Below are 26,963 nucleotides of genomic sequence, written 5' to 3'. Positions count from 1 at the left end.
AAGGATCAATAGTTGACTCAATTAGTCGAGGACCAAACTAGCGGTAAAACTATTCTGGACCTAGTTATTACCAATAATGTGGACATTATATCAAACACTAAAGTTGGGGAGACTTTGGGAAACAGTGACCACTATATGATCACATTCAACATCAGTTTCAAGAAACATAGCTATAAGGGACCAACTAAAACATTTAACTTTAGAAAAGCTATCTTCAATATGCTGAGAGGCACTAAACGACATTGACTGGGAAGTTTTGTTTCATGGTTAAAACACAACGGAAATGTGGGATGCTTTAAAAGGGTTGCTTGATAGCAATATTCACAACTTGATTCCCATGAGCAGTAAACGCAGAAGTACTAAACACAAACCAATGTGGCTTAATAAGGAGGTCAAAGAAGCAATAGCTAATAAGAGGCGAGTTTTCAAAACATTTAAATCTTATGGAGGAGAGGAGTCATTCCAGTATTATAAGGAATGCAATAAAGAATGCAAAAAAGTAATAAGGGCAGCTAAAATTATAAACGAAAAGGAAATCGCTATAGAGAGTAAAACCAATCCTAAAAAGTTTTATAAATACATAAACAGTAAAAGGTTAAAGAAGGAGAACGTAGGCCCACTAAAAGATGAACTGGGAGCTTTGATAAACGATGATAAAATAAAAGCGGAAATACTAAACAGTTTTTCCCCTCAGTATTTACCAGGGAGGATCAGACGGTGAGAGTAGTGCATAACGATAGTGAAGGTAATGACTCTTGGCTTGATGCTTGTTTAAGTGAGGAAGTAGTCCTGGAGATACTAAGCAACATAAAGATTAATAAATCACCAGGCCCAGATGGTTTTCATCCGAGGGTTATTATGGATCTAAGGGCACAGCTAACAAAACCCCTATACTTGATTTTCCATAGTTCAATTAGATCAGGCATGGTACCAAAGGATTGGCGCATTGCTGAGGTAGTGCCTTTATTTAAAAAGGGAACTAAAAATAATCCCGGTAACTAAAGACCAGTTTGTTTAACCTCTATAGTGGATAAAATATTGGAAGGTATTTTGAGGGATAGCATAGAGGATTATCTGCAGGTTAATAAGATTATTCGCAAAAGTCAGCATGGGTTTGTAAGGGACAGATCATGTCAGACTAACTTAATTAACTTCTACGAGGAAGTGAGCGAGAATCTTGACCAGGGAAAAGCAGTCGATGTGGTGTATTTAGATTTTGCAAAAGCCTTCGATACAGTGCCTCACAGCAGACTGATCATCAAATTAAGGGAACTTGGCATAGGATATACTATTTGTACAGGGATAGGTAATTGACTGGATAACAGAGTACAACGAGTAGTGGCCAACGGGATGTTCTCCAGCTGGGCACCAGTAGTCAACGGAATAGCACAAGGGTCCGTACTTGGCCCTCTACTGTTCAATATATTTATAAATGATCTAGGAATAAGCCTGGAAAGCACAGTGTCAATCTTTGCAGATGATACTAAACTGTGTAAGGTAATTAATCCAGAAAGCGATGTGGAGTCTCTACAGAATTTAAACTCGAAACCTGGGCGTCTAAATGGGGAATGAGGTTCAATATAGAAAAATGCAAATTTATGCATTTTGGGACAAAAAACACACATGCATCCTACACTCTAAATGGGGAAAATATAGGGGTAACTGTGGTGGAAAAAGATTTGGGGATGCTCATAGATAATAACAGTACACAATGTCAAAATGCAGCAAAAAAGGCAAGTAAAGTGATTGAGTGCATAAAACGGGGCCTTGAGAGAAGGGACGAGGATGTAATCCTGCCGCTGTACAAATCATTGGTACGTCCACACCTGGAATATTGTGTTCAATTTTGGACACCATATTACAAAATAGATATTGGGGATCTAGAAAGAGTTCAAAGGCGAGCTACTAAATTGATTAAAGGGTTAGAGACACTGGAGTACGAGGAAAGTCTTACTAGGTTAAATATGTATACACTAGAAAAGAGGCGTCTAAGAGGAGACATTATTAATATCTTCAAATATGTAAAGGGTCATTACGAGGAATTAGCAGGGGATTTTTTATTAAAAGAACTTAGTATAGGACATGTGGGCACTTGCTGAGGCTAGAGAAGAGAAAATTCCATACACAATGTAGGAAAGGGTTCTTCACTGTAAGGACAATAAAGATTTGGAACTCCCTGCCAGATAATGTAATAATGGCAGACTCGGTAAATGCATTTAAAAACGGATTGGACAAATTTCTAACTGGAAAAAGTATTCAGGGTTATAGCATTTAACATAGTGTCATTAATATCTGAGAGTGGTAAGTACCATAGTTGTCAATTGGTACTAAACCATTACTTCAGCAGGTGCATTATAATTGGAACAGCTTAACACAGAATACAGGTTGAACCCGATGGGCATTTTGCCTCTTTTCAACATCACTATGTAACTAAGTAACTACATATAGCATGGGAGCATGCACCAGGGGCAATGCCATGGGTAGAATTTGAAAATGCCTAGATTGTTCCATTATCAGTAAGGCCCTTGATAAGGAGCATTGGTATTTCTACGAGACCCCTCCCATCTCCTACCTGAGAGTTCCAAGGTTTAATGACAGCATATCAGGTGTAATGAAAAGCATATCAGCAATGCAAATTGCAAAGTTTCTGGCCAAACACTGGCCTTTCATACAGCATGATTGATAAAGGGCCAGTGTTTGACAAAACACTTTGTTCCAGCATGGAACAACCCAGGCAACATCACAACTTTCTCCTGGCACCTATAAACTAGTGATACTGAGCCTACTGTAATTGGTAGATATGTGCGCAACTGAACATTGCAGAATGCAGGATGTTGGGAAATACATCACAGCTAACTGAATCTGCCCCTCTTAGACATTGAACAAAACTTTTGCGCACTAATGGCCTTCATGATTCTGTGTTCCAACTGTATTACACAAGTATCAGTAACGCTCCCCATGGTGGGCTGAGCCAGAGTACGAGTCAGGGCAAGAAGTAGGGTAAATTCTGCTTAGATTTCATTCCTTAAATACCTGGTAGTACAGGAGTTTCTTTCTACCTTCTGAGATGGTGTCATGTGTTATTAGACAATCTACAAAAAGGTTAACATTTCATTGCTTAAAAAGTTGTGGCATTATTAAGAGAAATCAATGGCGCCTCTGAAGAAATCACTGGTTTCTCCATGTACTGCTTTTGAATACATTTTAAAGACACACCTACCCCTATGCCTGTTTCATTTGGACTTCCAGATTACCCAGGCTGACAAAGCTGATGTAGTGAGGTCCCTTTTATCACCCCCACCAAGAACTGCAGTAAACATTTGGTAAGACATTCCTGTCTGCTCACACCACAAACAAGTAGTGTACCATATCAAACAAATGTCACCATCGTCACAATAGAGCTTATAGACATAAGCATACAACTGCAACCCGACAATACAGCATTTATAGAATATTCTGAAGACATTGAAAGACATATGGGGGATATTCAATCATTTAAGTAGTCGGTTGGGTGTCTGTTTTTTCCTGTCTATTAGATAGGAAAAAACAGACACCCAACTGACTTTTCAAACAATTGAATACCCCCCATAATGTCTAAGTTTAGCCTTTATATAAAACAAAGAGCAATACATTTAAAAAAAAATTATTATTGTAGCTAATAAGTCAGACATAAGCATCAGTTCTGCTGCCATTTCTTTAATCAGCTTTTACATAATGAACCCTAGAGGTAAAATTAATATATTGTACAATGTGTCATTTGTATTTTCTGCAGGGACCAAAAACACAGTACAAATACTGAGTGCTTCATGTTTCCAATCTCCTTCTTGGCACAGTGCTCAACAAACAGATGGGGAATGATCGCACATAACATATTAGGCTTTAATTCTAAAGAGATTCTTGTCCATCTGTATTTATATTTGACATTCAATTTAAGAATACAGACTTGGCTGACTGCACTTGAAATCTGTTACAGAAATAACAACATGAATGCACCGGGTTGACTTCCAGCAAGGAAAAGTAAATCTGAATGCTTTATTATGTAATCTCTAATAAACAGTTTTGATGCTTTAAAACCAGTGGTTTGGAGTATATCAACATACTGTACGTACAACTCAGGCATTCCAACCGTCGCAGGCTCAAAATAACTGCTGACAGACTAAAAGTTCTTTCTAAATGTGTCTGCGGCAGCATCCAATGTCTCAGATTAAACAGAATTTAGAAGTAGATCAAACTTTACCAGATTCCTTGTTATTGTGATATTCTGTAGAAGAAGCTGATTAGTAGTTTAGCAAGAATGTCTCCTATGGTATGAAATGGAAAGGCATGTACACTTTTGTCCACTAACTAAATTATTAAACTTATACATTTTCTTTCTCTTTTTTTATTTTATTTAAGAGTTTAGTTATTGTAGGATTTTACAAAAAATACCAATGACAAAGGGCGTTAACTACATGACCAAGTCAATAAATGTACAACAAGAAGTAATCCAATAGCTAAGGGAATCAAATACCTTAATCACAGGGTAAAATAGCAAAAAGAAAAAAAAAGACTTAAGCAACATGGGCTCTCAATAATAACCATTTTAGATATAAATACTGAGTGCTTCATGTATCCAATCTCCTTCTTGGCAAAGATAGATTAGATATAAACCCCGGCTTTACCCGTCTCGGGCACTAGATATAGAACACGGGTTAAAGCCAGGGTTTCAGTACAAAGCCCCGTTCACACCATGGTGATGGGCCAGGGTAATTCCCAGGTCGCCACCTTTCACAATGGATCTGGGTCTTCTAGTGACCTGGGTCATCTGTCTAGCAGTGGACACTTTGAGATCCTCTCCAAGCGCTACTGTGGCCGCCAATGAACTTCTTTTAGTCATGGCCTGGGTCATCAAGAACCAGATCATACCTTTCACACATAAGCCGAGGCACAGATCCATGTTGCACGTCTCAGGAATAACCCTGGTCGACTGCAGGGTTGCAGTTCCAGGACTGTGAACCCAGGTCTGACCCTTTCAGACATAAGCAGGACCAGACTGACTCACCGTGCCGCAACAAATTCCCAGGTTTTTACTTATGTCTGAAAGGGGTTTAAGTAAATCAGTGGATCTAATGGTACATATCTTAGGTCAGAGTTTCCCAAACTCCTCCATTACAGTCTAGGTTTTAAGGATATCAGGATGGTAAAATCAAATAGATGGGTAACTGTATGAAACAGTGATAAGAGTGGAGAAGTGAGCCAGTGGAGAAGTTGCCCATGGCAACCAATCAGCTGCTCTGTACAATTTTATAGTATGCAGATTATTGTTACTTCAATGCTGATTGGTTGCCAGGGGCAACTTCTCCACTCTTATCACTGCTACACACATTGACCCCAGACTGAGGTGACTGTGCTCAAGCATGGATATCCTTGGAAACTGGACTGTAATGACTGAGTTTTGGAAACTCTGTTTAAGGCCCAAAGATAGTTAATTGATTCCATTTAACCACCATTTTCATTTTGACAGTTGAGTGGAGGAAAAACGGATTCCCACAAAGAGATATTTGGAGAGGCAATAGTGCAAAAAAGCCTATTTCTAAATTGAATGACAGAACAGTCGGGGAAAAGAACATCATGTTCTACTTTCCTGAGTTTCTGTTCTGTCATCCACCTTGCTGGGGCAAGCTTGTTAGATTCTGTATAAAATGAAGAAGAGACTTAAATTATTAACATCTGTATAGAAATAAAATGAGAACAATGCGTCCAAAGACGAGCAGAAAACTGCCAGAATAATGGAAAAAAATGAAACCAGCAGACTCCCACATAAAAAAGTCAAAAATATTTTATTACTCACAACAGAAAAAGGAATAAGCCTAAGAGCAGTTTGTATGATTAAAAATAACCAATAAAGTAATACCATACACGGGAAATCCTAATCATAAATAGATCTCTTATAAGCTGTACAAAATATAAAAAACACAGCTACCAATATTTAGTATATAATTCTTTAGTTATCAATCTGTAATAGTAATGCAGAAAGCACAATACGCAGTAAATGTAAAAATATGTCACATGTGGTGCTGTAAGAACTACAGAGATGCTGCTTTCTTTAACAGAAGGTATTCGCAGATAATTCAGAACCAGAAATATACAAAGAAAAAGGATGTGCAATCTCTAATAGTCAACAAGCCTCTGGCACTAAAAAAAAAACTATACTTTTTTAATATATTCAACAAAGTGTTACACAATAAAAATATGTACAAATGAATAAACAATATAATACTTCCAAATAAGCGTGTCTATTGCTGGGACTTATTTTACATTATCAACCTTAAGCACTTTTTTTACATACAGAATATCTGGTGTAAACAAATTATATATAGTGTTCATTCTAGCACCCTGCACCTTTCAAAATCCTTGCAGTTCCTCTTTCCTGCCTGGGGTGTCGCTCTCTGCTGTGGGGCTTCTCAGCACACTCTAAACTGTTACTCAGTGCTGCGATACAGACCTGTGTGTGCTGAAAAGCACCAAAGCAGAGAGCGACACCCCAGGCAGGAAAGAGGAACTGCACAGGATTTGAAAGGTGCAGGGTGCTAGAATGAACACTATATATACAAGAGCTGCCTTTAGTTAATTATATTGCAGCGTATACATACATATACATACATATATTAGAAAGTATTATATTGTACTATTCATATGCACGTTATTGTTGAACACTGTTTAAAAAAAAATATATATATTACTTGAGACTTTACTATTAGAGATTGTGCAAACTTTTTCTTTGGTTACAATATGTAGTAGCCGTTACCCAAAAAGTGAACACTTATTTGTGGAAGAAAGCCTACAGTAGAACTGGCCTCTAAAAATATAGTACTATCACACTCCAATCTAAAGTCAGTTCTTAACTGTTGCTAAAATTATTATTATTATTATTATTATTATTATTATTATTATAGTTCTGCCGAAACTGAGTAAGTGTATAAACAGAAACACTATGAACAAAACAAGAAAAAAATTGACTTAAGCTAGGCATGCACAATTATCTGGCAGATCATATGCCGTAATGAAAATCTTTATTTAAAATTATTTAAAATGTGTGATTTAACCAATTTGTCTGGACAACCGATTTGGTCCGTATTCCAGTGTGTGGGAGCAAATGGTCAAGTGTCATTTGCTTTCACCCATTACCATATTTCCATTTCAACCAGCCAGGTCTGGCAGAAAGGGGGTAAAATGTAATAGCCTGCGAACTGCAGGCATCGGAAGGTTCAGTGCAAGTCTGGCCAATGTTTTAAAATAGCAATCATTAAAAAGACAAAACCAATTACTGAAGGCATCATTACAAAAAGAGAAATTCACAGAAAAATTAATTTGAGACATGGGAAAGTTATACAGGGACCTTATCACAGGCATTTAAGGAACAAGTGTGGAAATGCTTTAAAAGCACACTATGGTACGAGATATATACACACGTATATGAGCAAGATACCCCAATTTCTCTTGTTAATTTTGATCCAAGTTGTGAACAAAGTGATGAACATGGGCATTCCAAATCTAATTCTCTCTGAACATGTTACATCTGCCCCACCTGCAGTGCAACACAGTTTTGCCCGTTAGCGTGCTTTTTTTTGTTTGCTAACAAACCTGAATAACCCTCATACTCCAGCAATAAAAGCTAGCATACGATTGCTTGTATGTGTTCTAATGACCATTTATTTGCGTTTGGAAAAAGAGCTGCAAGTACAATCTCTTGATTTATTAGTTATGTGTACTTGACCTTGGGTAGGAAAGCCAGACATGTTCATAACTCATGTCCATACATGTTAAAAAATGACTCTGAACACTATAATACTTGAAGTTCCCCATGCTTCTAGCAGATGAGACTGCTACCAGAAAGAGAACCTTGAGTTTGACCAATTTAAGCAATGCTTTTTGGAAAGGTTCAACTAACTATTATACTACAGTATCTAACACACAGTATTAAGTCTGTGACCTAAAAAATAAACCCAATTGCATGGTCAGACAACCACTCCCACCACAACCATGATTTTCCAAATTAAAACTTTGTCCATGGAGTTGACCAGGTATGATCATGGACCAGTTTTGACCCAATGGCTGTAAAAGATAGCGCTGAAATGACCCGAAGGTTACGTCCCACCGCGTGTGACCTGGACCCTGCCTCAGAGTGGCCTTGTAATTGTAAAAACAGTGGGATGATCTTTGCAGGCAGACAGTTTAACGGAATCACTAAATGTAGCAATTTCTAGACCTCTTCTAAAAAATAGAATTTAATAATTTAGATCCTGACTGCTTGACCAACTACAGACCGGTATCAAACATTCCTTTTCTAAAAAAGCTTATTGAGACAATGGTTGCAACTTAGCTAGAAACCTGCCTGTCAATCTATGATATTTAAAATTAATTCCAGTCAGGAATCAGAAGATATAGCACTGAAACAGCCCTGACTTGTGTGCTTAATAACCTTCTGATGGCAAAGAGGCAGAGGTGACTGTTCAATCTTAATCCTTCTGGATCTCTCTGCAGCATTTGATACCGTGGTCCATGTGATTCCAATTGGCTGAAAAATTTATGTGGACTGGATTGCACAGCCCTTAGCTGGATCAAATAATTTCTTGCTGTCACAGAGTTTCTTCTTAAGTATACTCATCATCATCATCAATGCCACAACCATGTGGTGTTCCACAAGGTTCTAGAATATCTCCCATACTTATTGCGGAACACATGCTATGGGAAAAATAATCAGACATCATGGCCTGGTCTACCTCTGCTCTTCAGGCGAAATACCGGCAGTAAGTATCCCGACAAAAAGGAGACGGACAGCGGGATCCTAACGGTCAGAATCCTGACTCATCCCGGAGGAAAGTACTGGGGTAGGGGGTTAGGTACTAGGGAGAGAGTTATGGTTATGCGAGGGTGGGTGAGGTTAGGGTTAGACTGTGGGTGGGATAGGGTAAGTCTGCAGGAGGGTAAGGATAGGGTTAAGCTGAGGGAGGAAGCGGTTAGGGTTAAGCTGCGGGAGGGAGAGGTTAAGGGTAGGATTAGGGGTAGGGAGAAAAAAACTTACTGAGATGTGCTGGGATTTCAAACCCAACCCACTATGCAGATGATGCTCAAATGTACTTGTCCTTTGCTCTGGGTACCAAGAACCCAATACCAACCCTAAATGGTTGTCTTGCTGAACTCTCAGGAGTAAATGAATGTGACTGAAAAATGTATAAAACAGAGGCCCTTATGATAGAAGCTCACCATCAAAGGACACAAATGCAGCAAAGTCAACTAACTGGACATGTGTGGAATCCTGGTGTTGTCCTGGATTGCCGCTTGGCACTTTAACAGCAGGTATCAGCCACATTCAAATCCTCTTACAGTACTTTCATCTGAGGAACATAGCCAGAATCAAGCACTTAGCTCACTCAAATCTGCCTAAAGACATATATCCATTTGCATCATCATGCTTAGACTACTCCAATGCCCTCTATCTGGGTCTCCTTGCAAAATAACTGCACCAACTACAGCTAGTATAAAATGCAGCTGGCAGGCTGTTGACTAACCATTCCAGCCACATAACACCCATTCTCTAATCTCTCTTTACTGGTTGCCTGTAAAATGGTGAATCTAGATTGGAGAGCCTTGGAGAGACAAAGTTGAGAGAGATAAAGCACCAATCAGCTCCTAGATGCCATGTTAAAGGATGTGTTTGAAAAGTGACAGGAGAAGTGCCAGACTGGGGCATGAAGGACCCACCAGGGAATACTGCGGTAGGGACCAAAGCTTATGAAGTATGACCAGCCATGAGAGGGTGTGGCCATCCACCACAGAGGGACAGTGCGGTCTTAAAATCCTTGTAGGCCCTGGGCAAAGCCAAGCACTGGTGCCCCTACACATCTATTTACTGGAAACAATGAATGGATGTGTAGGGGCCCCAGTGCTCCAGCAATCAGCATGCTGACAGTAATTCACTGTCTGACTGTAGGATAGGAGGCAGGCAGAGAATTCTGCCTCACTGCTCTGTATGTGTGACTACCACCCACGCCTACTTGAAGGCGCATAGAATTGTTGGGCCATGGGCAGCTGCCCAGGTGCCTATATGTTAAGATGGCCAGAGAGGACATGCATAGAAAAGGGCCTTTTATTAAAGGAGGGGGCAGGGATGTGTCAGGTCCACCCACTTTGATTGACTGGAGGGCTAATCTTGGTGTAGTTTCCATAGAAACAAACCAAGCATCCACGTTCATCCATGATCCTGCTACACCAAGTTACTGGCCCCTAAAGGAAAGGGTGGAGTTCTCGGGCAGTGGAGCCCACCGAGGATTTCCCTGTGCACCTGTTGGCTAGTTCAACCCTGGTTAGGAGCTGGTTGGTTGGTACTTTATCTATCTCCAAGGCTTAGTACACAGACCTCTAAGTGCTAGACCCTTTTGTAAGCTTTCTTGATGGAAATCTAATTCCTGAGGTATGCTTGCAGCAACTGGTTCAAGTAATCTGTGTGTGTTCATCAAGGTGCAACTTCCAAACACTGTAATACCTTAATTAATAGTTCAATCGCCTTGTATGAGAATCCTTTACTTCGAACAGGATCAGTATGATATCTCGGCTGTCAGGATTCCGGCAGTCAGAAGACCGATGCCGGGATACCTGCGGTGAGCGCAGCGTGTCCCCTCGCGGGCTTGATGCGCTTGACACACTTTGGGCCCAGTGGCGACATTCGCCCCTCGGTTGGTGGATTCCAGACAGTGGTAGGGATTCCGGCGTCGGTATCCTGACAGCCGGGATACCGACAGCCAGTAAACTGACTGCCTCCCCATCGAACGACTGCACAATCTTTATGATGTCAGAGACAAAGGATCAGATGTTATAACTAACAGGTTTCTGAAAGTGCCAAGCTTTTGTTAAGTTAGCAGTAAAATTTAAAGTTCACTGAAATCTCTGCACTTTCAGAAACCCAATAGCTATAACATTTGGCCCATGGTCTCAGGGTTTAAGTGAAAGACTTGCCCTTGAGAAATAGATTAGGCTGAAGTGGGCGAGACCAAGATTGTTATATAAGTGTGTAATCATTTTTCTTTTTGCATCCATGTACTCTGTACTTTTTGGCATGCTTATGAGCATCCCAGCATTTGAAGGTTTTTTGTTGTCAACCCAGTCCATTATTGCATTTCTTCTGTTAAATTGAGAATCTCTAATTAAAAACTTGTGTCATCCCCATCATAGCGAGAATCCTATATTTGAGGAAAAAAATGGGACAAATCAGATTTTGAAGTTTGAAGAAACTAATTCTGTAAAATGTATTATTGTGGGCCATGTGATCAGGGTTCATTTAATACTTATTTTAAAAAGTATTTTATTTATTAAATCCAGCGCATCCTGCAGAACAATCTCAGTATTTAAAGGATGATAAAAGATTTTGTATCTAAGGAAGAAATGCAAGCAATAAAAGGTCTTAGATGGGCTTAGACTTACAAAATGCCCAGCAACCCTTTTCAGCCAAATCCATAGTCTCAGTTGTCTCACTTGTTAATGAAGAAACGAAGGCTGAAGAGAAACCTAGGACATAAAACCCTGAGGTGGTAGATACGCTGATTAAACATATTAATAAAACTGTACAGGAGATTTCAGCTTAGCCTACAATGCTGGAAGCCTTTTCTTAAGATAAGCATCATAAATGAAGAGCATCTAAGCGACCCTTTTGACAGTCAAAAAATTCACAATGGCTCCTGGTCAATATATCCCTCAGCAAGCTCACTGGTAGGCAGTATTTCAAGGTATGTGGAGGCTTCATGACTTCATAAATGAAGGATACAGGGTAGAGTTTTTAGTTTTGCCCGGGAAAACTGTTTTGGTAAAATCTAGAACTTTGTCATGCCCTGCACAAGTAAGGGCATTACATACTGTAGTCTATAAATGCTCAATGGAAGGAGGGAAATTTCTCCAGTACCTTTCACTCAAAGAGGCAATCATGAGATTTTTGTACAACCCTCGATTTGGGGAGACTAAATCAATTACTGTATGTAAGGCATTTCCACATGCAAGCCATAATCTTTATTCTAATTGCAGTAGAGCAGAGGTGGCAAAAAGGTAGACCGTGATCTACCGGTATCTCGCGGAGCATCCGCCGGTAGATTGCAACAGACTTAACAGAAAATAACTGTAAGGAGCCTGCCACCGCTGCTTTTCTTCACAGTTCCCAGGGATGCAGTGTGCGGGTGCGTGGATGACGTAATGATGTCACGTGCGATGTGAGTAGCCTGGGCGCTAGTTGGATCCAGTTTGATCCAGCTGGCGGTGACGACAACAGGAGAAGTATCCAGCGGGAGGTCATGCAGCGTGAAAGTGCGAGCGTGACTGCGGGGAGAGGGAGGACAGAAGCTAGGCAGCGTGAAAACTTGTCAGGTAAGTTATGCAAAGGGGGGTTTCTTCACAAGGGGAGGGACGATTTTTTTTACACAAGGGGGTCTGCAAAGGGTGGGGATCTGCACAGGGGGGATTATTGTACAGGGGCTATTATGCAGGGGGGTATCTGCAAAGTGGAGGATTTGCACAGAGGAGGGTATTATACAGGGGGCTATTATGCAGGGGTGTGGAAGCGGGGTATCTGCACAAGGGGAATCTGCAAAGGGGGGATTTCCACAGAGGGGGTTATTTGATGTTGCCATTCTTAATACTATTTTTAAATGTGCACATTATTATTGGTGCTGTTATTTGATAGCATCATTATTAATGATATTTTTTTTAAATGTGAGCGTTATTATTGGTGCTATGTGATGCCAGTAGATCATCGTGAACAAAAAGTAGATCCCAGGTCCCAAAAGTCCGGCCACCCGTGGTCTAGTGTGTACCGATGATATGCATATGTCAGCAGATGTATAAAGCCACATTTGTATAGTCCTGTTTTGGACCACTTTCACAGTAAATGAAGCATACGTTTGCATTTTACTCTTTATTAATACTAATATTTATGTAATGTGCCTTCTGCACGTTGCTTACAATATCCACATTCTATTATATTGTCCTACACTCTTTTTTGAATCATCACACCTTCCTAAAATTTGATAATGCGAAATAAAAATAAAAAATCAAAGAAGCGAAGAGAAGTTTTCCAACTATATATCTCCAAACTCCTTTAACACTTGTATTTTCAGAGTGCTATATTTTATTAAAAAAACATCTGGGTTATTTTGTGAAGAAGGAAACAGTGTTCACTGGTTAGTCATATTTTTATTTTTTACTGACCTGTGTTTGTTGCCCATCAGATATTGAGATAACTAGTAAGTATGACAAGGGATGCGCTGGTTTTCTGAGTAAGCAACCCTATTACTTTCAACTGACATTTTGATTAAAAGTAATTGCAGAAAAAATCCATTAGTGCTCAAAGGGTTATTTTAATTGATCTTATTTGTAACAAAAGTAACTGGATTTTGTAACGATGCTCATCTGGGAGGAGATAACAGATCTCAAGAATAAATATAATTTGCTCAGTGAGAAAATTGTAGACACATAAAAAGCTAATTAGCCTTTCATTTGATTTTGAATGATCTGGAAATAGCCATTTAAAAAAGACAATATTCACAGAAACAAAGTGGTAATATGTTCAGTACAAAAACTGACACAAATCACAGAGTAATGACAGAACAGCACAGTCTGTAGTGTTTCCTGTATAACAGTTTACCTCACAGCCACACTCATCCACTGAGATACTGCTCAATATATTTAAAATTAATTCCTCAACCCCTTTATCTCATTACTTGAGTAGTTGGGGGGCCCAACCACTGCGATTCCATTGCTTTATTCTGCTGACGTCTCAGAATAAATTAGGCTGAGGGCCCCATTTCCACCTAGGTTGCAGCAAGGGCCTGTGTTGGCAATACCACTTACTGCACCACCACAAAGCTTCAATAAAATTCCCAGGGACAATAACCATCAGGCTGAGATTTAGAAATGCAAATGTGCTGGCTGCTTGATAATAAGACAAAAGGCAAAGCCAGCAGAAGCCATATTGTAGCTTTGGAAATCGAGCCACTGTTTGATTTTACCAGGGACCACACAAACTAGCTATTGTGGTATGTGGGTTGGTGATTTACTTCTTACAAATACTGACCAAAAAGTGGAATTACAGTTCAAAAGTTGACCAGCCAACAAACAGGATGTCCCTAATGTGACAACAATCGCACCTCCAGTCATCAAGTACCCCCAACAGCTCATGTTTTGTGAAGTTCTATCATCATGCACAGGTGAGGAAATCTATTTTGCTGGGACAGTAATTATCACATCTGCTTTTACAGACCGAAATCTTGAAAACATGACCTGTTAAGGGTACTTAAGGCTTGGAGTTGAGAACCATTTAAGTAAAATTACATAGAATTTTACCAAAGAAAAGGAGGATGATAGGGGCAGTAGACCTGGGCCCCCACGCTGGGCCCCTCCAGTAGACCAGGCCTGTGTAATTAGTACATCCCCCGTTCTCGGTGGTACTATCCATACCATCTAAACCTATAACTCCAAGGTTCTTTCCTCTGTTGTAGATGACAACACCATTCATTCTGTATGCATCTTACTATACAGTATTTTACAATCTGATTGAATACATTTAAGTTCTCGCACTTTCATCCATTCGTTAATTTCTCAATTACTATTAAGTTGTTTAACCTTTCTGAGGTATCAAACTTGTTACAAAACTTTGCATCATCTGCACAAAGAAAAATATTGCCTTGTAAAACACGTTAATGAAGCATTTAGATATCACTGTTACTAGTAAACAAAAACATGTAATGAATATTGAATAGTGCACATTGAAGAGATTTTGAAACAATTAAATATGCACTGCAAAATACAAACATATATATATTTCTATAACACTGTAAGTGGCTGGAAAGACCAAAGGTACACTACTACACATGCTAGATCACTCAGCGAAGCAGAACTGGGCCGTGTGACACATTTCTGGGCCCCACAGCAGCCTCATGGTATGTTCTGGCAGTAGGTACATCCCTGACACAATCTATATAGTAAAAGAGGGTACTTCCCCAATTGCTTTAGTGACCATTTATAAAATGTACAATAAATAAAAATAAACAGATTTGTTCACATATTCTATCCACATTAAAATACAGTGTATCAAATTTTTCTCTAATGAACAACAAGGTCATACACCCACCCCATACCAACTGCAGAGGCAGTGAAAGGGTAGTAAGTGCACACTTTCCTTGAAGATGCACCCCCTCACCATTTATTACTCAGTTTGGAGCTCTAGTGCTCTGGCTCCTCCATGTCCCTGCCCAGCCCCATTCTCACCGACACAGAGGAGCAGCAGCCATATGTATCACTAGAGGTACTACAGGCTGAGTATCCCATATCCAAATATTCCGAAATACGGAATATTCCGAAATACGGACTTTTTTGAGTGAGAGTGAGATAGTGAAATCTTTGTTTTTTGATGACTCAATGTACACAAACTTTGTTTAAAACACAAAGTTATTAAAAATATTGTATTAAATGACCTTCAGGCTGTGTGTATAAGGTATATATGAAACATAAATGAATTGTGTGAATGTAGACACACTTTGTTTAATGTACAAAGTTATAAAAAATATTGGCTAAAATGACCTTCAGGCTGTGTGTATAAGATGTATATGTAACATAAATGCATTCTGAGCTTAGATTTAGGTCCCATCACCATGATATCTCATTATGGTATGCAATTATTCCAAAATACGGAAAAATCCCATATCCAAAATACCTCTGGTCCCAAGCATTTTGGATAAGGGATACTCAACCTGTATTATTAAACACCCTCTCTTTCCCATTGTCATGTTATGAGGAAGAGGGAGGGTGGGGGGGTGTTAATAAAACAAAGGCAGTAGGCACACAGCGTGAAGCAGATGGGGAAATAAAAACACTAACATTGACCCTACTAACCAGTGTAACAGCAGGGTGTTGACAGGTAATGTATAGGAGGTTTGCAAGCAAGTTACTTCGATTGTTAGGGAGGCCATAGCTTATTCAGATAGCTTTACCAAAAAATGTACAATGTACAGTATAATGTGAAGATGGCTTGCTAACGCATCCTATCTAGACATCAGATACCCCTATCGTCAGGTTATATTTTAGGCAAGACAGACATGTGGGGTCAATAATAACAACAGATAATGTAATATTCTTATTTAAATTGAAGTATTATATTAATAATAACAATACATAAGACCCCACAACATCTTTATGATATAATAAATAGGACAAAAAGAACAATGTGATGACCTAATCTCAGCGGTCTAGTAGTCACACACTGTAGATAATCCAAGATCATAGATAATATACATTATACTAAAGTATTATGAATGCATTAAGACATGCTCATTTCAAGCAAGTGTGTCTGACACACTCTAACATGCAATGTTATATTGTAAGTGGCATAAAACTTTTATCTTGCCCATCAGTCATATGAGTTATACATGATCATGCCTACATGTTTTTATCCATGCATATAGGGGGAGATTAAGTTAGTAGAAAGGTTCTGTTGAAACGCTGAACACTAAAAGAATGTGGGTTATTCGGAAGGAAAACCTCATCTGTCTTTGCTCGCACCCCCATAGTGGTTTTCCTCAGTTAAATACCCATAATGTGCATAGTCACACATCAGATGACAATTCCTTGGGCTTAACTGGATCTCCCCTTGATGTTGTAACTGACTGATCAGTGTCAAAGGAATTTAACCATAAGGACGTTTAATGTATTTATAAGAATTAATAAAATACAGCTATGGTAGGTTCTAGGGTTTCTTGGATTCTATGGGAGGAAATCAATTAGTACCGAAAAACGGGTGAGAAAAACAGGGGTAGACGTGAGCTTTTTCAAAACTTTTTTAGCTTCTGGCTATTCAATCACAGCCCCTTTTTTGAGCCTATTAAAGTTTCTGTTTTTGGTTGAAACACACACAATCCATGATAAGGTCACGGACCTATGTGTTTTCACTGGCCTGATCGCGAAAACAGTCTAATTACCTGATATTTTTTTTTAGGTGCCTGACAACGGGCTGCATTCAGGGCTAACTGGGTAGTTCTGGGTGGTCAATTAGCCTGTGGCAAATTATCACGGCTTACTGAATTCCCCCCTATATGTATAACTTCACTATCCTTAAAATGTTCTTTAATTATTACAATTTCACACACACTGTCCTGATTGGGGCTCAAATGGTTCCTCTGGGGAATGCTGCTTTATGAACAATGTCAGCCACCAGTCCGTGGTCTTGCACCGCAAATTAACTGGCAATCTAATAGAGTAACAATGTATTATTCAAATGCATGGTCTGGAACCTGACCCATATGGGAGGTTAAGGGGCCCTCATGCAGTGGGGCTCACGGGGGATTTCCCATTTCCACTTGCGGGTCAGTCCGCCCTGTTAATACACACATTGAAGGTTACAATTGCTCAAAATCTGCACTAAAATTAAGCAAACATTTCCTTTAATTGTTGGTCAAAACATACTTTCTGGATAAAAAAGAATTTCAAGCCTGAATGGCTAAAGTAAGAATTTCTATTACAACAAATGGTGTAGAGGTCAGCAATCAGGACCCAAGATTAAGCCAGGAATGTCCGCAACAAAGTTCACATGAGTCTGTAACCAAAGTGATGGCCAGAGAACTTGCAACGCGTCAGGGTTAGCCAAGGTCATTTACAAGGAATCATGATAGAAACTCTGTAAAAAGAGCTCAGTAACTTTGGTTACAGATTGGAAGTGACTGATAGACTAAACTGAACTGAGCATCTAAAGTAAATTATTAAAAATAAGAGGTGATGTGGCCCACCAGACAGCACCATTGTTCCAAAAGCTAACAAGGTCAGGAATCAAGTCCCCGATGTGGCAGCTACCAGATGTCTTTGTTTCATATTGGTAGTAGATATAAAAGAGAAAGATCAAATGTGGGGGCTGGACTGTGGCCAGGTTCCCAGTAACAATTCTCATGCTCATAAGCCTTCTTCTTCACAAGATATTGAAGCTGTCCACAATGAAGCTGTAAATCTAACAGGTGCACTTGTACTTTGAGGAAGAACCCACAGAGCCGAAATTATGGGAAAACGTGATGGGGGAAAAAGAGAAGAATGGTATCAGAGGATAAATAACATAAGGAACAAGGTAATGGTCAGTGAGCTTGTGAGATGGAAGTACCATGTGACTTTGTATCAAGCCAAACTTTTCAGCCAATTGCAGAGACAGGAGGAAATCTGCAGAGAGTTTGGCCACTTGTCTCCTATAGGCTTGCATAGCCTTTTTAAAGATACTATGAAGAGTTTACAGCAACTGACATAGCTTAGCATGGAGATCTGAAAATGCAGACAATGAGCTAACAAACAATGTGATTAGATAAAAAAATCCTAGTAGTGCTGAATAAAAAACACAAATTTGAACAATATTGATGTCAGTAGCTGCATTAATTGACTTTGCCGCCACCTATAAATTAGAAATCGGAACACCCACAACAGGTATTATACTGTGTGCTTAAAATATGTGAAAAATTCCAGTATCATATGATTCTATCGGAATAGTGTTTCATACCTTGCATGTCCTCAAAGTATAATCATTTCTCCATGTATTGCTTATTCCAATAAATATAACATATGTAATGATCCTAAAACAGATGCCTTGCCTGGTGCTTTCATGTGTTGGATAAAAATCTGAGGGAGGTAGGCAGAGGGACTAATGAAGAATGATAGACTCCCTGGCCTCAGACATCTTTTGGACATCTGTGCAGTCAGCAGAACCTATTTTTAGAAAGCCATGAGCACTCTGTGAAGCAATGGGTAGTTTTAGAAAGGAAGGAAATGAGCCTGTTTGGATAATCCATCCTTAACCATGGATAGTGTCATGTCCCTAAGATTTTGGCAATACAGTGATCTACTGAGATGAAACATCAGGAACCAGAGGAAACAGGCAGTGGTTGCAACAGTCCAGCCGCTGTTGTTTTATAGTTTTCATTTGGAAAATGTAGGACAAGCAGAGTGTTTTGTGAATGGAGCATTTCAAAGTTATTTTATTATCTGTTTTTTTTGGTGACAAGGAATTCAAAATCAAAAGTACATTTTTTTTTAGGTTGTGGACATCTGACATCCCTGACCAGTCATAACTGCCACTATAATGTGGAATACTAGGGAGTGAAGTGCTGCAAGGAAGCACTGAGCAGATAACATGGTCTCTTTAGAGGAAAATGATTAAGAAGGGGATTCAGATTTTTTAGCCTTCTTATTTTCAGTAGTGCCAGGTTGATAAGTAACATGAAAGATGAAGTGGCATAGAACAATGCTCATCTACTGTATCCTGTTGAGAAATAAAATATCTTGCATCTTCATACTGTATACTGAAGAGTTATGTATCATGTGAAATTAATAAACGAGCATGAATTGATTCAACAGATCTGCATTTTTACCTTTAAACAGCAGCTGCGTTCTTAGGCAAGTGACACAGTAGAACATGACCCTCTTCGAATGTGTTAAAAGTACAGAACAAATCCTCATTCATTATAACTAATGTAATACATGTAATTGATAACTTACTACTTGTTCCTGGTTTGTAGCAAATTCTTTACGTTTCTCTATATTAGCACAGGAAGTCACTGTCTCTTGATAGAATGTGTCCCTCACCAGGGAGCTGGTTTTGATTCGCAGGAATCGCTTCTCATTTACGCAAGTTTCTGCATAGAGTGCATGTGCATAAGCATTTCTGCACCTTTGCATATGTGATACGGTCAAATCTGTCTGTCTGGTGAAAGGGGCGTTTCAGGTCACGACCTGACAATGCGATCACACATAACCAGCCTGACTTGTGGTAGTGTCGTGGGCATGTAGCAAACGTTTCAGGAGATTCTGAGTCTTATGTGCAAAGTCTGATGTATCTCTAGCACCAAGTATGTGTCTGATGCAAGTGCCGATATGCACACATTGATTGCATGCACAAAAACCCCCATATTAGTTGACTGAATACTCGCATTAGCATAAGTTAGTAAATCAGATTGCCTGAAACTACAGTCACTTTGCGTTCCACTCTGAATCAGCTGCTAGATGTGCGAGGCAAAGTGGTCATTCATATGGTTAAGCAGAATATCATATTTATCAAGTTGCAGAAGGCATGAATACACTTATTTGTTGGGGCTGTTAACATTCCACAGAGGAACACACCTGAAGACACAGCATACATTTCCAGTACACAATACACAGCCTTATCAGTGCTTTTTGCGCTTACCTGTGTAACTGCAAATATTCCCGTGGTCTGTTTAGTAAATGCAGAAATCTATCGACTATCTTGTTTTTCCCAACTCCCTGTGAATATAGAAAGAGAATGTTTACTTTTCACTTATATTCTTCATTTAAAAATAAACATAGTAAGAAAATGCAAAACATAACAGATACAAAAAACATAATCATGGACAATTAATTCACAGCACAAAAGCTACTAACAGTCACATATGACTTACAATCTGGAAAAAAAAACTGTGGGGGTAAAATACCCCTAGGGGTGGGGGTGGGAAGGGGGTGACATGTAAAAATCCATAGTTTTGGCCATTACTCTGGAATGGCTAGAGCAATTTACACAGAGGCACAAATAGGTAGGGGCAGAGGCATCCACGTGTCTATGTAGAGCCACCCACGGGTAGGGGCAGAGGCACCCATAGGTAAGGATAGAGGCACCAACATGTAGGGGTAGGGGCAGAGACACCCATGGGTACGGGCAAAGGCACCCTCAGGTAAGGATAGAGGCACCCACGGGTATGGGGCAGAAGCGCCCACGGGTATGGCCAGAGGCACTTACAGGTGGGGACAGAGGCCTATTTTAGTGCATGGGTGAGGAACCTGCGGCCCCTCAAGATGTTGCTGAATTACACATCCCAGCATGCTCTGCAACAGTTTTAGCATGGTCAAATAGCAAACCTGTAGCAGGGCATGCTGGTATGTGTAGTTCAACAACAGCTGGAGGGCAAAGGGTTCCCCACCCATGCTTTAGTGTCAAAGATAAGCAACGAGACCTAGGGCCCTTTTACATACAGTCAGCTTGCAAACCAAACATATTTAACATACAGCGGGTGGAGCTTGGCCTGTCATCCCAGCATTTACAGCACTGAGCAGGGCAGCATTAGGGCGGGACGGGGCAGAGAAGGAGGCGGATTATTCTCCACAGCACCAGCATTTTGACAGCATCAATCCGAGGAAGCCCAGAGGTGCGGTCTGACAAAGATTGGCGTTATTCTTCAAATTCCGTAGCGAAGCACGGGTGTTTAGCTAGTCTTTAATAAAACGTAATTATATATTTTCTGTGTAAGTCACACCTGTAAAATATATATATATATATATATATATATACACTGTATAAGCTACACTAATCTTCAATTTTTTTTACTAATGTTTGTTTCTATTTATATTTTGTGTTCTACTGTTTGCTTTGTGTCACCAATTTACTTTGAAGCACATTTTTCATTCTTATAATGAGGTCTAAAAATAGAATAAATAGGACTGAAATAATTTTAAAATAATGGTACCGTAATACATAGAAGAAAAGCACAAACTATGAAAAATACAATTATGTACAAAAATAAGACTATTTCTTGTATGTGGTGATCCAAGTCAGTAGATGTACAGTATTTAGCCTTAGCTGTAATTATGTATTTCATCACTTGTATTCCATAACAGAACTCAACTACAAAAAGACATGAGATACAAATAACAGGTTCATTTCATAGGTTCAAATGAAAACTTTGACAAGAGCAAATCAGTTCTACATTCCATTGGCAAAACAGACATATACAAGTTTTTAAATTAATAAGCATTACAAATATTGAGCCTTATGCTATAACCTGCGAGATGGGGGCATGCAAGCAATTCCAGCGAGGTGGACAATATTTTTAAAGTAAAAATAATTTAAAATGTAAAACTTTGCTCCATTAAATTATTGTTGCATTAAAAATACAATGCAAATAACTGACTAGGTGCAAAGTTAGTCCTGTGTTTTGCTTCCAGCTCAGAATCACCTCCATATACTGTAACTCAGAATGTTGGCAAATGAGGTAATGTGTTTAGAAGCTGTAAAGCATACAATTCATATTATTGTCTATGGTGAGGATTGTGTTAAACGCTAACTTTCTCATTATTACCGTGGTACAGTATTTTCCATCTGTATGTATTTTCTACATTTCACTTGAACATTCCTTTAAATCCTAACCATTCATCAATGTATCATTTATGCTTCAGCCCAATGAATACAGAGATACAGACATGTATCTTTGCCCTCTAAATTGTATGTGTTAACGTACATTTTGTTGGCAAATCACAAAAATGGCTTTTAAATGGGATTGACCTAAGTGCTTAATCTGGTTGATGCACTCACTTTAATTAATGTGCCTATAGCAGCAGTTTAAAAGCTATGCTGTATATCATTTATATGTCTCTTTGTATTTTATTCAGCTATAAAAAAGTAGCGATATGCTATATTCCTTGTCTGGTATAAAGTGCCAACAGATATAAGGTACATAGCAAATACCTGTTTAATTGGCACTTAACATAAAAAGAAATTCTAAATCAAACACTTGAATGTTCCTCTGTTCAGTTTAATAACGGCACCATTCATTATACCTGTATGTGACCAATCTGCAAAATAGCTGAGGTACAAGGTAGCAATTTTGCAGCATCGATGTAACCAGCAAATGTCTGCGTGTTTTGTTTCCAATGTGCATAATACTAAATTGGTGATTTACAAATTATTTTATTACTTTGTAGAACCCCAGTAATGGATTTTAATATGACTTACCGTGCACTATAACGTATACTTTAATGTAATACATACATTGTTTAATAGTAAAAGTACTTTACTATAATAGCTTTTACCTTGGTACACTAACAGGAATTTACTCATTCACATGATAAAATCAATCCAATCATTTGTTTTGTTTTTTGATCATTCTGTTCCAATGTTGGGTTCAGATGCAGTATATTTGTTATCATAATTTAGCTTTTGGGTAGGTGTATTTTAATATACATTTTTACCTTGAAATGGTCAGGAACAGCACCCACTGTTATTAAACAACAAAAGTATAGTAGGCTAAACCAATTCACTACAAAGAAGTTGGGGGTTGAGGTGAATCTAATGCAATGCTATAGAGATGGAGAACCATAATAAGTTGTTTACATAAAGGTGGAGTGCAGTATTAAGGCAGTCCACAATACCAAGCCTAAATAAACATATCCCTAGGTGTAATAAGGGGAGGTGTATACCCTTACTATTTATACAGTCATTGACCGCAAACCACAATTGAGATTTTTTTTTTGTCATTCTGTCTTTATTTTATTTTTATTATGAATCTTCTGCGTATTACAAATGCAGAGAAACACCACACACAGTGTACTGGAGACATTGAGCTGTGACCGCACAGGAATTAATTTAAACATGTAAAAAGTCGCAGATAAATCATCATGGAACATAGGGGTATATTTACTAAGGTCCCGATTTTTTCCGAGTTTGCATTTTTTTTCTAAGTGTCATCTCGGGAATTTACTAAACACAAATCTCGGCAGTGTTGGGGCTATTTGTATTGTTTTTCCTGGCTGAGTTCTCAAATACGAATGAATAGACCATTGGTCAAACACGGCTGTTATTTGATACAACTCGGTAATTTACTAAGAATTTGTGTTCTTAATCACTGCCGACAATAGCCAAACACTGCCGGAAAAGCATAGAATTCGTAAAAAAAAGCAGTTTTAAAATAGACCAGATTTTTGGTGGCGTGTTCAGATAGTCATGCACAGATCAGTGAGATCCGTGCATGCTTATCTGTGGAAAGGGGTCTGAAAGTGTTAAAAAGAAAAAAAAATGTGTGGGGTCCCCCTCCTAAGCATAACCAGCCTCGGGCTCTTTGAGCCGGCCCTGGTTGTTTAATTACCGGGGGGAAATTGACTGGGGTCCCCCATATTTAGACAACCAGCACCGGGCTCTTGGGCCGGCCCTGGTTCCAAAAATACGGGGGACAAAAGACTTAGGGGTCCACCGTATTTTTAAACTAGCACCGGGCTCCATTAGCTGGAGAGATAATGCCACAGCCGGGGGACACTTTTATACTGGTTCCTGCGGCCGTGGCATTACCCGCCCAACTAGTCACCCCTGGCCGGGGTTCACTGGAGGAGTGGGCACCCCTTAAATCAAGCCCCTCCCTCCAGGCACCCAAGGACCAGGAGTGAAGCCCGAGGTTGTCCCCCCCATCCCTGGGCGGTGGATGGGGGGCTGATAGCCTTTGTGTAAAAAAAAAAGAAAATTGTCTTTTGTTGTAGAACTACAAGTCCCAGCAAGCCTCCCCCGCTTGCTGGTACTTGGAGAACTGCAAGTACCAGCATGCAAGGAAATAATGGGCCTGCTGGTACCTGTAGTTCTACAACAAAAGAAATACCCAAATAAAAACAATACACACAGCCTGTGACAGTATAACTTTAATTAACATACATGCACACTTACACACGCACACATACTTACATAGTGTCCCACGGAGCCCCTCAGTCCCCTTGTCAACGTAGAATCCACAGGTTCCAATAATGCATTGCTGTTACGGCTACTGAGGACATGTGGATCGGGGATTTCTTTGGTGGAAATGCTGTGCTTTGCAGCAAATGATATGTGGATGAAAACGCTCACTCCATTCTTAAATGCACATAGTGAGATGAAATGGAGAAGGGAGCAGTTATTGGTGTAGAGGGAGAGCAACCGCCTACATTATTTACGCCGGAGGAGAGCCTTGATAATGTCCAGCGTCTCGTCCATATCGCGGGTAACTGGAGGATTATTATTATGTGGACTCGAGATCGCAGACATGGAGAGGTTTTCTGGGCTACGGCGGAGAACCAGTAGATGGCACATTTTAGGATGTTGCATGGCACCATTAATTACATCCTGGAACTCCTCACCCTGGCACTTACCAGGCACACCACCCACTGGAGACAGCACGCTTCCCAGAGCAGGAGACTAGCGATCATTTTGTGGTGGTATGCCACCTCTGGTGAGTGCCGCACCATCTCCTGTTTGTTTGGTGTTGGGATCTCCATGGTGTGTGTTTTGGTGCGTGAAGTGACAAAGGTAATACTAGACACCTTGTATCATCGGTACATTGCCCTACCCCAGGGGCAGAGACTGGATGAGACAGTGTCTGGATTCCTGCGTTGTGGTTACCTACAATGTGCAGTGGAGATTGATGGGAGCCACATCCCCATTACTGCTCCCACAGACAGGCCAGCAGACTACCATAACCGAAAGGTGGCTGGAGGGGGGGACCCCTTGATTTAAGGGGTCCCCACTCCTCCAGGGTACCCCGGCCAGGGGTGACTAGTTAGTGATTTAATGCCAGGGCCGCAGGGACCTATATAAAAGTGTCCCCCGCCTGTGGCATTATCTCTCTGACTAGTGGAGCCCGGTGCTGGTGTTAAAAATACGGGGGACCCCTACGTCTTTTGTCCCCCGTATTTTTGGCACCAGGACCAGGCGCAGAGCCCGGTGCTGGTTGTTCAAATATGGGGGAACCCCTGTAAATTCCCCCCCATATTTTTACAACCAGGACCGGCTCAAAGAGCCCGAGGCTGGTTATGCTTAGGAGGGGGGACACCACGCAATTTTTTTTAATGATTTTTAACCTTTTCACACCCCTTCCCACTGATAAACATGCATGGATCTCACGGATCCGTGCATGCCTATCAGAACACGGTAAAAAAAAGCAGGTCTATTTTAAAACTGCTTTTTTTTTACGATTTGTATTTTTTCACGGCAGTATTTGGCTATTGCCAGCAGTGTTTGTGAATTAGAATTTTTAGTAAATTACCGAGTTGTATAAAATAACAGGCGCATTTGACCGATGGTGTATTCATTCGTATTTTTTTTCTTTGACTTCCAAAAAAATACGAATGCCCTCATCACTGCCGAGATTTTAGTTTAGTAAATTCCCGAGATGACACTTTGACGAAAAAACACAAATCGTTCAAAATCAGGACCTTAGTAAATATACCCCAAGGTAGTTATACTGCATCAGCAAGGTCTATCCCAGGCAGAGATTTCAAAGCAGACTGGGGTTTCAATAAGTGCTGTTAAAGCCCTATTGAAGAAGCACAAAGAAACGGGCAAAGTTGAGGACCATAGATGCAGTGGTCAGCCAAGTGCATCAGATGAAAGACACATCATGTTTACTTCCCTTTGAAATGGGAAGATATCCAGCAGTGCCATCAGCTCAGAACATTCAGAAACCAGTGTGACCCAGGTACACCCATCTACTGTTCGGAGAAGTCTGTCCAGAAGTGGTCTTTACGGAAGAATAGCGGCCAAAGAGCCATACCTTGGCGTGAAAACAAAGCCAAGCGACTCAACTATGCACGAAAACTTAGGAACTGGGGTGCAGAAAAACGGCAGCAAGTGCTATGGACTGAATAGTTAAAATCGAGATTTATGGTAAGAACTTACCTTTCTTAAATCTCTTTCTGCGAGGTACACTGGGCTCCACAAGGATAGACATTGGGGTGTAGAGTAGGACCTTGATCCGAGGCACCAACAGGCTCAAAAGCTTTGACTGTTCCGAAGATGCATAGCACCGCCTCCTCTATAACCCCTCCTCCCTGCACAGGAGCTCAGTTTTTAGTTAACCAGTCCAATGCAGTAGCAGGAAAAGAGACAACTGTTAGTAGCCACATACACCACACTCTCACGACAGGAGAAGTGTCAGCGGCTAATGCCATACCAACCCAAAGAAGCTAAGTGCGTCAGGGTGGGCGCCTTGTGGAGCCCAGTGTACCTCACAGAAAGAGATTTAACAAAGGTAAGTTCTTACCATAAATATAGTTTTCTGCTGCGGGGTACACTGGGCTACACAAGGATAGACATAGGGGATGTCCTAAAGCAGTTCCTTATGGGAGGGGATGCACTGTAGCGGGCACAAGAACCCGGCGTCCAAAGGAAGCATCCGGGA

At 40.1% G+C, this 26,963-nt stretch overlaps 1 protein-coding gene across 2 annotated transcripts in view; it reads right to left on the bottom strand.

Moving 5' to 3' along the window:
* VWA8 (von Willebrand factor A domain containing 8) overlaps window positions 1-26,963 on the bottom strand; it is an 875,413-nt gene that overhangs the window by 454,098 nt on the left and 394,352 nt on the right. For both annotated transcript variants that reach the window (XM_063952874.1, XM_063952875.1), the window contains exon 22: window positions 20,228-20,304. In XM_063952874.1, coding sequence (XP_063808944.1) covers window positions 20,228-20,304 — 77 coding nt within the window. The remainder of the gene's footprint in view (window positions 1-20,227; window positions 20,305-26,963) is intronic.

The sequence above is a fragment of the Pseudophryne corroboree genome, chromosome 2, assembly GCF_028390025.1.
Source record: "Pseudophryne corroboree isolate aPseCor3 chromosome 2, aPseCor3.hap2, whole genome shotgun sequence".
NCBI classification, from domain to species: domain Eukaryota; kingdom Metazoa; phylum Chordata; class Amphibia; order Anura; family Myobatrachidae; genus Pseudophryne; species Pseudophryne corroboree.
Note: the sequence above shows the minus strand (reverse complement) of the source record. Positions and strands in the feature narration are given on the sequence as shown.